General features: G+C 38.6%; 1 protein-coding gene across 1 annotated transcript in view; it reads right to left on the reverse strand.

Moving 5' to 3' along the window:
* Window positions 1–13,986, reverse strand: part of PCCA (propionyl-CoA carboxylase subunit alpha) — a 337,899-nt gene that overhangs the window by 6,437 nt on the left and 317,476 nt on the right. Inside the window, exon 22 of the mRNA XM_068163688.1 lies at window positions 10,889–11,029. Coding sequence (XP_068019789.1) covers window positions 10,889–11,029 — 141 coding nt within the window. The remainder of the gene's footprint in view (window positions 1–10,888; window positions 11,030–13,986) is intronic.

Raw genomic sequence — 13,986 nt, forward strand, 5'->3', positions numbered from 1 at the left:
GGCAAGGATGTTTCTTAGAGGTTTTGTTTCATTGAGGTTTGAATCACATATTTCAGAAACAAAGTTGAGCACTCCCTGGTTAATCTCAGCTATCAGGGCAGCACAAACATGAGCCTCTAAAGATTGCTGAAGATTGAGATGCTAAGGAGCGCAGATCTGAATTGAGTGGCCTAATTGCAAGGACACAAGAAAGTCTTCTCTTGAGCTTCAGTGGTATTCAACTGTAACACGGCTTCACCAGGTGTGCTAATGAAATATATCTCCTGGAAAAGCGCAGAACTGCCTCTTTAGATCTTAAGTACAGCACTAAAATGCCAGCAAATATTAGTGGTTGTAGGATGGAAATGCCCATGGATCTCAATTTCTCCTTGGTTTCTCCCCTTTCTCAAAAATGAAGTTTTTGTGCTTTATATAATACCTGCTGGGTGGTGACAAAGAAGAGGTGTCTGGGAGGATATAGCCCACTCAATCCACAAAATATATACACAGAGTATCCAGATAACCTCTAGTCTTACTAACTTGGGAGGAAGGAGGCACTTTCAGCAGGTAGCACGTGTGAAAATGCTGTGTCAGCACTTCTGATGATGTGCAATTTGTTGAAAATTGCTTTGGTAAAAGTGTCACTTAAGCAGGAAGGTTTAATTACTCTTCTTACGTTAAACCTTTGGAGGTCCACTCACCATCTTGCACAAAACGACAAATCCTAAAATTAGGCACTTGTATCTCTCTTTTCTCTTTTCCAGTCTTTTGGGCATTGTCCAATTTCTTTAATTCCATAATTGCACATATCCTTTTGCCTGTTATTTAGTCTGCAAATGAAAACCAATGTGTACCAGCTCTTGCTTTCTAAACTATTCATCTGTACCATTTTTAATGTTGCATTTTTGTAGTAAAATTTATTTCTTTCAGTGGATGGTAAACCAATGTAAACTACTGTCCTTAAGTTTCAGTTTAGAGAGGTCTCAGTGGTGACCCAAATCTGCCAAAACAGGCAAATAAAATGAAACAAAAAAATCTGATTGACTTAAACCAAGCCAAATAAAAGGGCTCCAGTTCTCAGAGTTATGCTGCATCTTTATGTTGCTTGGACTATCAAAATGGATGAGGGATTAATTGCTAGACTTGCAGTCTGCATATTAGTAGTTTATTTCTGCATGGCACAGTTCAAAGTAGCTGTTCAGTTTTGTTCTCCACAGAGAAAAAAAAGAAAGAGAGAAGAAAATAAAAAGGAAAGAGAAAGAGAAAGAGAAGGAGAAGAAGAAAGAGAAGGAGAAGAAGAAAGAGAAGGAGAAGAAGAAAGAGAAGGAGAAGAAGAAAGAGAAGGAGAAGAAGAAAGAGAAGGAGAAGAAGAAAGAGAAGGAGAAGAAGAAAGAGAAGGAGAAGAAGAAAGAGAAGGAGAAGAAGAAAGAGAAGGAGAAGAAGAAAGAGAAGGAGAAGAAGAAAGAGAAGGAGAAGAAGAAAGAGAAGGAGAAGAAGAAAGAGAAGGAGAAGAAGAAAGAGAAGGAGAAGAAGAAAGAGAAGGAGAAGAAGAAAGAGAAGGCCAAGAAGAAAGAGAAGGCCAAGAAGAAAGAGAAGGCCAAGAAGAAAGAGAAGGCCAAGAAGAAAGAGAAGGCCAAGAAGAAAGAGAAGGAGAAGTAGAAAGAGAAGGAGAAGAAGAAAGAGAAGGAGAAGAAAGAGAAGCAGAAGAGAAAGGGAAGAAAGAGAAAGAGGAAACAGGAAAAGGGAAAAGAGGGGGAAAAGAGGAAAGGAAGAAAGAAAAGAAGAATGAATCATTGAAGCAAAGGATAGTTAACATCTCCATGTTGCTAACAGTTCTGGTGTGAATCTGGGAGCAGTCAATAGCCCTGTCTAACTTTGGGACCGCACCATGGTTGGTATCTCCTCTGGCCAAATAGTTACACACAGGACAAGGAACTGTCTCCACTTATTTCCCCACCAAGCACTTCATGACATGGGGTGGAAGCAGACTTTCAGTAGCAGCAACCCCGATCTGCTCTCATTACACCTACAGGAGGGATCATAAAGACTAATTGCACTTACAGATAGGTCTCTCTAAAACTCAGAAACACAAAGAGACAGCGCACAGTCGAGGGCATTGCTACCATGGGATATTTCTGACTGTGGTATGCTTTCCTCAGACTTTTGTGCATCATCTGAAAAAGACCTACTGATTGTGACAGGACGTCTTCAATGTTAGCCTTACAAAATGGTCACAAGCCCTACAAGTCTTTCTGATAAACCCAATCAGCACTGATGTATTTCCCCGCGCTCTGTCTAATTGGTGTAAAGTTTGCAGATCTGAATCCCCTATCTTTTATCCAGCTTGCTGCGTCCTCTCCTTTGACACGAGGTCAGGGTTCACGTTCGCATCCGATTATCGAAGTGGCACTCATTAACCGGCAGCCTGCCTCACACCAAAATGAGTTCCCTGGCAGAGGAACTCAGCCCATTTACTCAGCAGATTTTAGCATTTTAAGGAGGCCTGAATGTCACACAGTATTGCTACATTTTGAGGAGTTTCAGACATCTCCAGCTGATGATTAATTGTGAGTGATGGGAAATAAAATCCAGTAAAGCCAGCTGCTTGCCATGGTCGGCAAAATTACTATAATGGATATAGGCTGCCAATTTTCCAGTTTTACTGGCAAGTCTTCCAAGTGTAATTAAGGGAAGTTATAAATGATATGGAAATCTATCAAGTCCCATTTATTTTCAGAGGACTCTTTCCCCTGAGAATTTTATCTTCAAGCTTATAGTTTGCTTTGTTGTGCTAATGATTTAAACCACTTCTTATTTCTGATTAAAGCCCCCAATATCCTTCGTGAGAAGTTAGATCCACTTTATTCAGAAGGATTTAAAGAAACAGAAACCTTTTTAAAGTTGCATTTGTTAACTGTGCAGAGCTCTCGCTTCCTCTGTAGAGGCATAACAGAGCATCCTCCATCTTAGCCACCTCCCTATCCTCTGGACTTCTGCTTCCAACAAATTCTAAAGATTTGGAATGATCTGGGAGTAAGGGGAGGGAAAAGAGGGAAGAAAGAAAAAAAATAAATATCCACCATCAACAGAACAAAAGCCCAGCTTCCCTCCAAATCCTGAATCCTCCAAAAACAAAGATCATAGGTAGTGCTGCCTCAGACACCTGGCATTTAGCACAGGGTGGTGTTGCTCGCTAATGTTGTTTGATTTGGAATAAAAGCATGAAAATGATGTGCAAAGGCCTAAAATTGGAGATGTAAAGGATGACTGCACAGTATTCCATTTCTCAATTTCATCCTTCAGAGCCACAAAATGGGGGTGATACAGTTACTGGATGAGATTTACAGTAACAGCTGTGGTCTTCCCACACAAGGGAGGACCTTCTAATGGGCTAAGGTCTGTTTTGAACAGACGGGGAGTAGCAAAACAAGGTTCCCTATTAAGGGTGTGCAGTAATATTCCTGATAAAGAAAATGAGTAGTAGTAGTCAGATTGCTTTAAGAGACCTAAATCTCCTTTTGCTATTTAAAAGGGGGGAAAAAAAAAAAGGAAAATAAGAAGAAGAAGAAGAAAGATCTATTTAAGAAAGTGCTAACTGCTAAATAAAAGAAAGATAGATATGTAAACACAAGGGTTTGTCTTTTCCTTCACCTCCTCACTACAAACTGTAAGGAATGCATAAGAACCATTGCCAGGGGCATATGGCTTTCTCCTGTGCTGAACATTCATACAAAAGACAGGTTCATCAGTCATAGGAGAATCTGGATAAAAAAATTAGCTCCTGATGGATGGTATTTAGAGCTTACCTGCTGCTAGTACATTACTAGAGAAGCACAGGTTTTGAAACCCACATGACATTAGAAACCACAGACCATGAAATCCCCCACATGCGAGTGCACTCGCAATGTACGCCAGGTTATATAAAATAAGAAATAAGCTATTTAAACCCTCTGCCTAAAATTGGGCCCACTGCAAGGAACCCTGGGTCAGCCCTACACAGGCCAATTAATGCACAGCATCTGCTGTATAGAAGCCGTGCATGAAGCACTTCCGAATGATTTCAGCAATTAAAAGAAACTGTTTCCTGCCTGTTCTGACAGCAACTGTTTCAATGCAAGAGTGAGCACCAAATCATTGTGTGCAGCTGAAAAAATTAAAGTCTTCTTTTTTTTTTTTTAATCTTGTGAAAAGGGGGTGGGAGGGGTGAAGATTTCTTACAGAATCAGATCGTTCTTTTGTTGTCCGACATTCTGTGTTTTTCTGCCAAATTAGACAGAAGGCTCCGAGGGTTTACGGGGCCCTCTACAGTATCACCTTCTGGTGCACTGTGGCTCCCTAAAAAGATAGATCAATATCAACCCTGCTGATTTGCCTCTACAAAAGTGAAAATCCCTCAATTACATTTTTAAGACCATTCTACTTAGAACACAGGTGCACCGATGTGTAACATTGTCAAGGGTGTTGGAGCTGAAGGGAAAAAAAAAAACCAACAATGACAGCTCTAAGCAAAAGCAGTCTTAGCTTTGGCTGAAAGCAAAGTGAGAATTAGATGATATTGATAGCTCCTTTGTTAATTTTGGGGATACACTAGTAAATATCTCTCACAATCTCCACTTTGACTTGTGTCCCTGTTGAGTCTTGTAAGTAAGAAAGGACAATGCAAGACAGTGCCACATGAAATCCCACTACTCTCTCTTGTAGCCTTCTGCAAAATAATTACATTCACCTTATTTATGCTTGTAGCAAAACCATTGAACAGTGAATTAACTATGCATTTACTCTCTAAACCCCTTATGAAGACAGTAGTTTTTGTAAAATGTATTTGTTGTTTAAACTTAGTTCATGCTGGTATCATTCCCTTCCCAGCTTTTTTTCTCTCTGACTTGTTGGCAATCTGGCAGCCAGCATCCAACAAGAAAACAAATCAAAAGAAATTGGATGAGTAGCAATTGAAATTCCTTGACATTGTCCATTACCATGTAAAATAATTAGTGCAGGTTTTCCCTTCTTTTCAAATTAACTTTGAAACCAGAGCTACAGAGCTGCAACTATAATTAGCGGCAATTCACAGTACTTGACAAATCATTATTAAACTTTTTTTGCCACACTCCTTTAATGAATGAATCCGAGGATAGCACATCCCAAATTTCATGACCTCTGACTAACCAAAGGTCAGTACTGTCCCCCTGACAGCAATCAGCGCTGGTCATTGCACTCCCACTTATCCAAAACACACTTCCCCAATGGCTTCAGAGATCCCAGCATGCTGGGGAAGTGATACGCAGGCATAGTGCTTCTGGAGGCAATTCTTGTGCCCAAGGCAGGGCTTAGTTGCCATCACACCAATCTTTATCAGTCAGCTCTTTTTTGCAATAGCTAAAAAGTTGCTTATCATTTGAAAAGGCAAAGTACACACACACGCACACAAGAAAAGCAGCCACCAAAACAAAAAACCAACAACCACCACAACCACAAACGTCTATGAATTCTTTTCAAAGGACAGCAATATTTTTCCCCTAGGAGGAAGCTCTAGCCATATTGACTGCTTGTACCTCATCGTCAGAAAGAGAGTTCATTCTTCATTACGCTGCACTCAAACACAGATATTAGGCCACGCAATTGCACACAGATGTAGAAAAAAAAAATAATAAAGGTAAAATCTATTCAAGTTAAATGCTAACAAATGACATAAATATGTTATGAACAATTAATATAGTTAAAGGTTATTTTAAATGTAGCCACAATTATTACTTGAAGTGTCATGTTACAAGAACGGTGAAATATGTGACTGTTTTTACTCCTGAAAAACACAATTGTGAAGATGTTTCAATCTTCTGTTTATTAGTAAGTTTTTTTTTTTCCCCAGGCAAATACATTTTAAAAAAAATTTAAAAAGGTAATTTAATACACAATCATAAAACCTGCATGAGGTTTGTGACCACATTTGGTCACAGATTTCCCTTAACTGAAAAACGCAGTTTATGTTAGCTCTGAGATCACTGAAGAACAGGAGAGAGGAAAGGAGGTAAAGTGAAAGAAAAAGGAAAAACAACAATAAGAAAAACAAGAGAAAAATCTTATTTGAATTTTAAAATATCTTAATAAATTATTTAGAGGATTGTCATCTAAATAAAATGTGAAATTGTTACTTAAGCAATACACACGCCTCTGCCATAAATACCAACCAGTCAAATTGTAAGAAAGAGAAAACACGTAATTATTCTTTTTTTTGTTTGTTTTAGATTTTGAGGTCTGAATGGCAAATATGATTTAAAACAACATCCAGCTGGCTGACAGCAACAGGTAACTCGGTAACTCTACTTTTTCTTTCATGAGAATGAACAACGCAGTGAGCAACAGAATTTAGGAAGCTGTTTTGTTTTGGTTTCTAGGAGTGAGGGTTGCAGCAGTAGAGGTCAAGTAAAACATCCTTTCCCATAGCAAGAACTTTCCATGGCTTGTGAGAAGGAATATTGTGAAGAAAGATTTTTAATTTTTTTAAGCTATTCTGCAGAGTAACAACAGAAACTGAAATAATGTGTATGCCACTGAACTCAAAGAGCAATACATTTTAAAAGAACTGGAATGCAGTTTAAAACCTCTTCTTCAGTTGTTTTAAAAACGTGGAAGCGCTGATAATAATGTGTGTTTTAAGTTACACAACTAAAACCATTCCTCGAGTTGCACACTTTCAAAATCAGGCTTTCAATCGGCATATACATTTAACAGCGGACATCTTGGTAGGAAAAAATTATCCCATGCAATATAAATAAAAAAGCCCATTTAAAAAGTGGTTTGAATGAGGGTAACTTCTAAAATTTGTGGTAATCTTGAACTACTGCAAAGACCAGCAGAAATTCGGAAACTTAGATCAAAATAATTAGTTGTCCTCTTCTTTTGGCCATAGTCCTACAAAGACTCAGTAACTCTGTGGTGTTTACCTCAGAGGAGTTTTCCTTTTACATGGTTATGGTGGTGGGGGGTTGAGGGGGTGGTGTATCATTAAAGTGACTTAGGCTACCAGCACTGGTGTTAGTTTAGCTTAGTAATGCCACCTGTTCTGCCTAATTGAATTAAAAAAATTAAAACATCCAACAGAAACATAAAGCTGAAACCTGAAAAAGCAACTACTATATTCATAGGTGGAAAGAAAGCAAAATCTTTAAGGCAATCAGGACAGTTAAGATCTTTTTGTATTGCTGTGGACAGTTCAGACTTCCAAAGTCAGAATCAGCTGTGGGAGCACTGTGGGTGACTTCCTTTAAATAGGGTACGACATCATTACTTTACCCATTCAACCATTAGGATCTTGGGCTTTCCCTTCCCCTACAATTTTGGTGCACAGTCTACAGGCACAAAAATCAAGCCAAACAAGACAAGAAATAAACATTTGCAAGTGCTTGCCTATTTTCTGCTCTTTAAGTAAAGTAGTGAATTTGTGCAGCTTTACTAGTTTACTTGGTGCTGTATTTGTGAAAGTGCTGGTGAGATTAAAAATGCGTGCAGTGCCAGCTCCACACTGGCATAAAAATACTCCTGTGTGCTAGGAGGCCTGGTTTCTGTGCCCATCAGTGTTGGCAGGAACAAAGTGAGTCCCTTGCCTGGACTCCTGAAATCCAGTGGTTCCTCTCACCTTTGGCACCATGGGGAACCCAAAACCTAAGTCTCCCAAAAGCAGATGTCACCCTAATGCATATGCATCATTAACAATCTACTTCTAAAATAAACATGCAAACACTCCCCCCACCCCCATGCCCCCCACCAAGTGCATATTTTCTATAAAAGATAAATGTAAGCCTTCTTTCCCTAAATAATAGTAACCTTCTTTCCAGTCAGCCAGATTTCAAATTGTTTTGTTGTTTATGTTGCTTTCTGCTTCTGAGTGCTTTCATTGTGTTTCCAGGAATAACTGAGTGACAACTAATTACAGTCTTCTGATCACATGAAGGAAAATAAAGTAAAAAGTAACTAAAATGCTAAAAAATTGGCAGCGTTGCAAGTTCTGCTTCTCTCTAACTGACAAACAGTACTTCCCCACTGTGTTACTAAAATCTGCAGATCATCTTACAGACAAAAGAAAATAAAACCCCTGTGTATGTATATATATATATATCTATCTCTCTTTTGGCAAAAATTAATTGAAAACTGCATATCAGACCAGCTGGATAGAGGATGCTCACACAATATCCTATCAGGCTTCATCAAACCAAAGTACTTTTCAGCAACGGCAGCCAGATGAGAACACTGTGCTTTAAAGAAAAACAAAGACACATCAGATGGGGAAAACTAATGCAGAGATCAGTACTGCCATCTCTTTTGGGTAAGGACACACAGAGAGGGACTAACAAACACCATATGCTTTACCTGACCAGGCCTGATGCCCCACAGCCAAACCATGGGCAAGGAACATGACTTTGCAACTGTGGCCATTCAGACAAAGACAAGATGTCCCTCTCTGGGAGTTTCTTCACCATTTGTAAAGTTACACCTGAAAGAGGGGTATGGCAGCCCAGCTTCCCATGCTACTGACCACTCTGAGAACACCCCTCTGTGAGAACAGGGGACCGTGCTAAACACTATTTAGCATGGATCACAGGTTAGGAGAAAACAATCACTGAGGATTTAATAACCACGGAGGTTAATTGCTAGCAGCAGCAACACCTGAGTGGAAGAACGGACAACTACCTCTAGCTCTCCCATTTATCAGCTGTGCTGTTTTCACATACCCTGCAAATTTGAGCTGCCAAACCCAGCTGCAAACACAGAACGGGAGCTACTTAAATTCCCATTTCTCCAGCACACTAAAGAAATCAGACTTTTCCCAAGCACTGCAACAAAAAGAGCTGTATTTATCAGGGAGCTATAGTTCCCTGCCCATCATGCCTTGAACAGCTGTAGTGAGTGAGCTGGTTCCTGACAGACAGCAAAGACGTGTAATCTGAATCACACCATCCCACCGCTATTCAGTGCCCATAGCTGATGCTACTCTCATCTCGCTTGCTGGCTCACTTTTTTCTTAACATTTTGACACTAGTCCTGAAAAGGAAGGATTTAAGTTAAACCCTTTTCAATAAAGGAAATGTGTTTTTGCAATTAAAGCTGCACAATTAGCATTGACAATCTCAGGTCAGCAGAACATAGATTATGCCGTTCAAATGCTCTGCCACTCAGCGCCTCCAGCAAAAAGCTGCAGGAGAGAAGAAGAGAAATAAACCCTCCACACATTATTTAACAACTCAAGCTCTGATGCACTGCACCACTTGTGGATTTGTGGAGGGAGGTTTGTCTATTTGTTGACTTAAAACCCTCTTGATTCTGGCCTCCTCCACTGGTTCTATTCTTTCAACCCAACAAAACTATTCTTTTCTTTAGGGCAAGAAGCCTGATAACACATAGCAGACTTATCTTCTCAAAAAACAAAACAAAACCACATTTTAAAAGGCTCAAAATCTTTGCCTTAAAAATGCTGTACCACATTCTTTAGGAAAAAAAATAATATATATATATATAAAATTTGCTTCAGATCTCCCTCATTCAGCCACTTACAGATTTCCTTGTCCATGGGATGGCAGAGTGATTAATTTTAATCAAATCCTACTGGTTTTAAAGGTATAAACAATGTGCATGTGCAGATGTACAAACCCAGAAAGCTAAGTGAACAATCTAAAAGAATTTTTCTCTTGCTGGTTTTCACTCCAGCTGCACTTTGTTCTGTGTTCTCAGAAACCTCTCCATTTCATTAATGTGAACATCTGCACCTACAGATCTTCAATTAACATGATGGCTCCCTCCTCTCTGTAAACAAACAGAAGTATCCATATACCCAAAACCAAAAGTGGCATCATGGCAAACTGTATGCAAACAGATCACTTCACCATCACAACTGATGGCCATCACATAACAAGCATAGTGCTAATTTTGGACTTGAGATGATTTCTAAATCGTCTCCCAGGAAAATCTAGGGATTATTGCCACAAATTACAAACTCTGAGACTAAAGCTTTCAGTTTGTATCTAAGGCCACATGCATGTTTATGGTATCACTTAACTGACAACAGTATTTTTAAATTCATCTGCACAATCTGATTCAATATTCCTGTGTCTACATCACTCTGTTGCTTTCAATGGTTGTAAGAGATAAAGGGACCTGACCTTGGAAATAACGTATGATATATGACATGGTAGAAGTTCATACAAAGCTGAGTTCAAGTAGGTGTTTATATAAAACACTGTGTTTACATTTGTTTCCAGCTCAACGTGAGGTAAAAAGCATTGGAAATCCCCAGGACAGCAACAGAATGTTCTGTTGCTCTTCTGTACATCAAGTTTATTCCTTCTGCAGGACAAGAATATTCCCATATGAGACTGGAAATTCCCAGTATGGAATTCTCAATTCATATATGTTGTGAAATGCTAAGAGAGGGATTCTTAAAAAAAATAAAAGGGGGAAGGGTGAGGAAAATAAAGTTAAATATCTACCCTGTGTCCCCTGTGTTGAGTACTATTTTCTTTGTTTCAGGGCAGAAAATCAACAACCCCTCCTGCTAGCACTAACAGCATATATATGCTGACATGTATTTACATGCATATATACACACACACATTGCCCCCTGCCAAGGCATTTGTGATACAAAAACAAGCTATTTGCTGAGTTTCAGCTCTGCATTTGTGCCCAGCTGAAAATTTTCCTTTTAAAGCCAATGTAATTTGAATTATGATGCTTTATTAGTTTTTATAATTCTGCAGAAAAGCAGCCCGTATCTTTCAGCACACTTTATTCTACAGGTGATGTAAGAAAAAAAAATTAATAAAACAGATTGCCCCCCTCCCCAACCTGTGACCTGTAGTTTCAGTTGTACCAAGGAGAATTTTGTGTGGAACACAGAATGAAAATAGAGAACATTACTTACCATGTCTCCAGGCTTGACAGAAACTGCCACCACTGATCCAGGCATGGGAGATCTCAAAATGCTGGAGGTGTCCTCTGCTGCTTTTTCTGGCATGTACTTGCTCAGCTCTGCAGCAACCTTCGTCAGTATTTGTAATTTGTACTAAAGAATAGGAAGAGGAATGTTTTAGAAAACTGCACCTTGGTGAATCCCAGTCAATGACCTGCACTATTTTGTGGCATGTTTATACATAATACATCTGTTACCTATTCTTTACAGGAGTGTCTAAAAGCACTGTTTGAAATCTTTATTCAGAGTTTCATTTTCAGGATGTACAAAGAAAAATGTCCAGCCTCAATCTGCACTGAAGAAGACATACAAGGAAAGAATAAAGTACAGTAAAGAAATATCAATTCACTTAAAAATTTGGGCTAGACAGGGAAGATATAAATTTAAAAAACAAAAACTAAAACAAAAACACAGAGAGAGAAATAGAGAAATATCCTTAAAGCTCACTGTACATTATCTTTAGTGGATAAGGAATATTGAGGGATTCATTTCCAGTGCCATGATGAACTGGAAACAGAGATTTTGGAAAAGTCTGCCAGATTTCCAATGACATGACTGATGTTACACATCATATTTACTTTTAAAACTTTTTTAAATTGTGTATTTAATATTTGAAGTTAATAGCTTGTTTAGATTTTGAAATTAAAACACATTAAATAATTTGAAATCCACTTTTTCTTGCACAGGCAGAATGCTGGAACACTATCATTGCACTGAATATATTTTATCTGTAATAAAAAACCCGCTCAACAGCTGCTCCCTGCCTTGAGGGAAAATACATATATAAAGTTTTCTTTTCTCTAGTATGTTTCATAGCAATTAATAACAGAAAAGAGTGTGATTATTCTCAAGTCTCCGGGAGCGTCCCTTTAGACTAAATGTTTCTGAAAACATCTAAGTGCCTATAGTAATTTCAGTTCCAGGCTTTTAGTTTTTAAAAACTTGTAACAGATAATTCCTTGCACTTGGACAGCCTTCACATTTTCTCAGTACACTTGAAAATGAACGCAAAAGGCCAGTAGATGGCAGCAGGTCTCTGCCTGAAACGCCTGCCTCACCAAGGCAAACTGAGTGAAGACCAGCACCACACACTTCACCAGTAATTTAAACAAAGGTTTTAATGATAAGCATTGGATGCACTGCATTTACAATTCAAATGTGTATTTGGTTGATGTAAAGTTCAACACCTTGCTTTGAACAGTATGTTTTCCTCCAAAACAATTAGCCATTGTTTTACTAGCAATAAAATGTCTTTACTTTTCATTTTTACACGGACAGAAAAAATCTGATATCCTTATGGTGAAGCTAAAGGGGGACTCTACCTTCTGCTTCTATAGAGACTAGAACAAAGTATTTTAAAATCCATGCAAAAGGTGATTAATTCTGCAATGACATCTTTAAAAAGCAGCTTTCAAAGCCAAATTAAAAATACATAACAGAGGATTATCATCCTCCATAAATGGCATTTGGACACACAAGATTATGTGCAATGAAAAGTGCAGCCATTCCGTTAGAAATACTTGCTTCTAATCAGAAATACATGCAAATGGGTGCATGAATTGATCCTCCCCACCATCACCCCTGTAAAAGTAGTAAAATGCCACTACGATATTCCCTGAAGCTGCACATGGAACCCAAAAATCTGAGGCCCCATTCCCAAACATGTGTCTTGGTTACAACTGATACAGCAGCGGGAAACCAGCACCATTTTGTATGCAAAATGCTGCTTTAACTCCAAGCCTCCTGCAGACATCATCATAACAATTAAAGACTCTGGCACTCACATTTTCCAGTCCAAAATACAGCTAGTTCTATCCCTGCAGCATAAGCATCTACATTGAATGCACAGTGCTTCTTCCAGGTTCTTGTCCTAGAAGTACAACCCCTATGGTGTGTGTGCCTGAGCGTGCTCATATGGACACTTGCAGGTGTGCCTTAGGGAGAGGGGAGGTGATGCCTATAGGAGATTTGATGGCATAAGTTGCAAATAGAATTGCAGCCATGTGACAAGTCAAATAATAACATCTTATGTGTGTTTCTTCACTCTTGAGTGTCTGTTTTGCAATCAAGACACACAAGTGTCTGCCAGTTTCTGAAGGATATGATCCTTAAGTGAAATTACTGTGCAAATAAAAGCTTTTTACTCCTATTAAAATTCATCTGAGTCATAAGTGGCAAGGAAAAAAAGCTTGCAGAGTGTATTCTGCTGTCAATCTAATAAACATCCTGTGCAGAGGGACTATTTATCAAAGATAAATTGTACTTAACAGTCCTTCATTAAATCTATGGGGGGGAATATAATTACACCAAATTGCACAGTTTCAGTATCCATGGTTAGTGTCTTCTTTGTACTTACTGAGTTTGAAAATAAATTTTGGAGAAAAAAAAAATTAAAAAGAACACATGAATAAGTTGTATTTGTGAACTGTGTTGTCGCCTCTTGCAAAAGATTGTTTTGCTATTTAGATGCCATTTAGAGTTTTAAGGCACATATAACACTTTTGAGCTGCTCAATTTCAAAATTCAAGCTTGAAGTTAAAGAGAGACCTTCTGCCTTCCTCTACGCTACAGTACATACAGCAGGAACTGAAATACAGCATTCCCTACACAGTTCACAATGTACGGCAACCAGGAAAAAAACTACGTTCCTCAGTGTGCTGCAATTTAAAGCCCTGCTCCCCACACCAAGTCAAAATATCCCTACCAAACATTGTTTTTACTATCTTTATAATTTTCATATCTTTTGGATTCCTTTCTCTGCAGGGCTCCTGCTTTGCTTGGAGTGAGATGTAAGAGCCAGGACACTCAAAGCTTTAAAATGCAGGTCTTTGTTATTGATGAGCTGTTCCTTTTTCTTTTGTATTTGTTTATTGTTCTTTAGTCTGTTTGGGGGATAAGCAAGTCACTGTAATCAAAAAAGTAAAAAATAACAACAGTAAACTTCTGGGGAAAGGCCTTTTTTGGCACAGCCAGTTCACAAATGACCTTTCAGAATATAAAAAGACAAAGCCACAAAGAAAGGTTCCTTCTTTAAGATTAGCTTTGATGTA

The sequence above is a fragment of the Melanerpes formicivorus genome, unplaced genomic scaffold (genome assembly GCF_026170545.1).
Source record: "Melanerpes formicivorus ecotype bairdi unplaced genomic scaffold, bMelFor1.0.p_v2 SCAF_1, whole genome shotgun sequence".
NCBI lineage: Eukaryota > Metazoa > Chordata > Aves > Piciformes > Picidae > Melanerpes > Melanerpes formicivorus.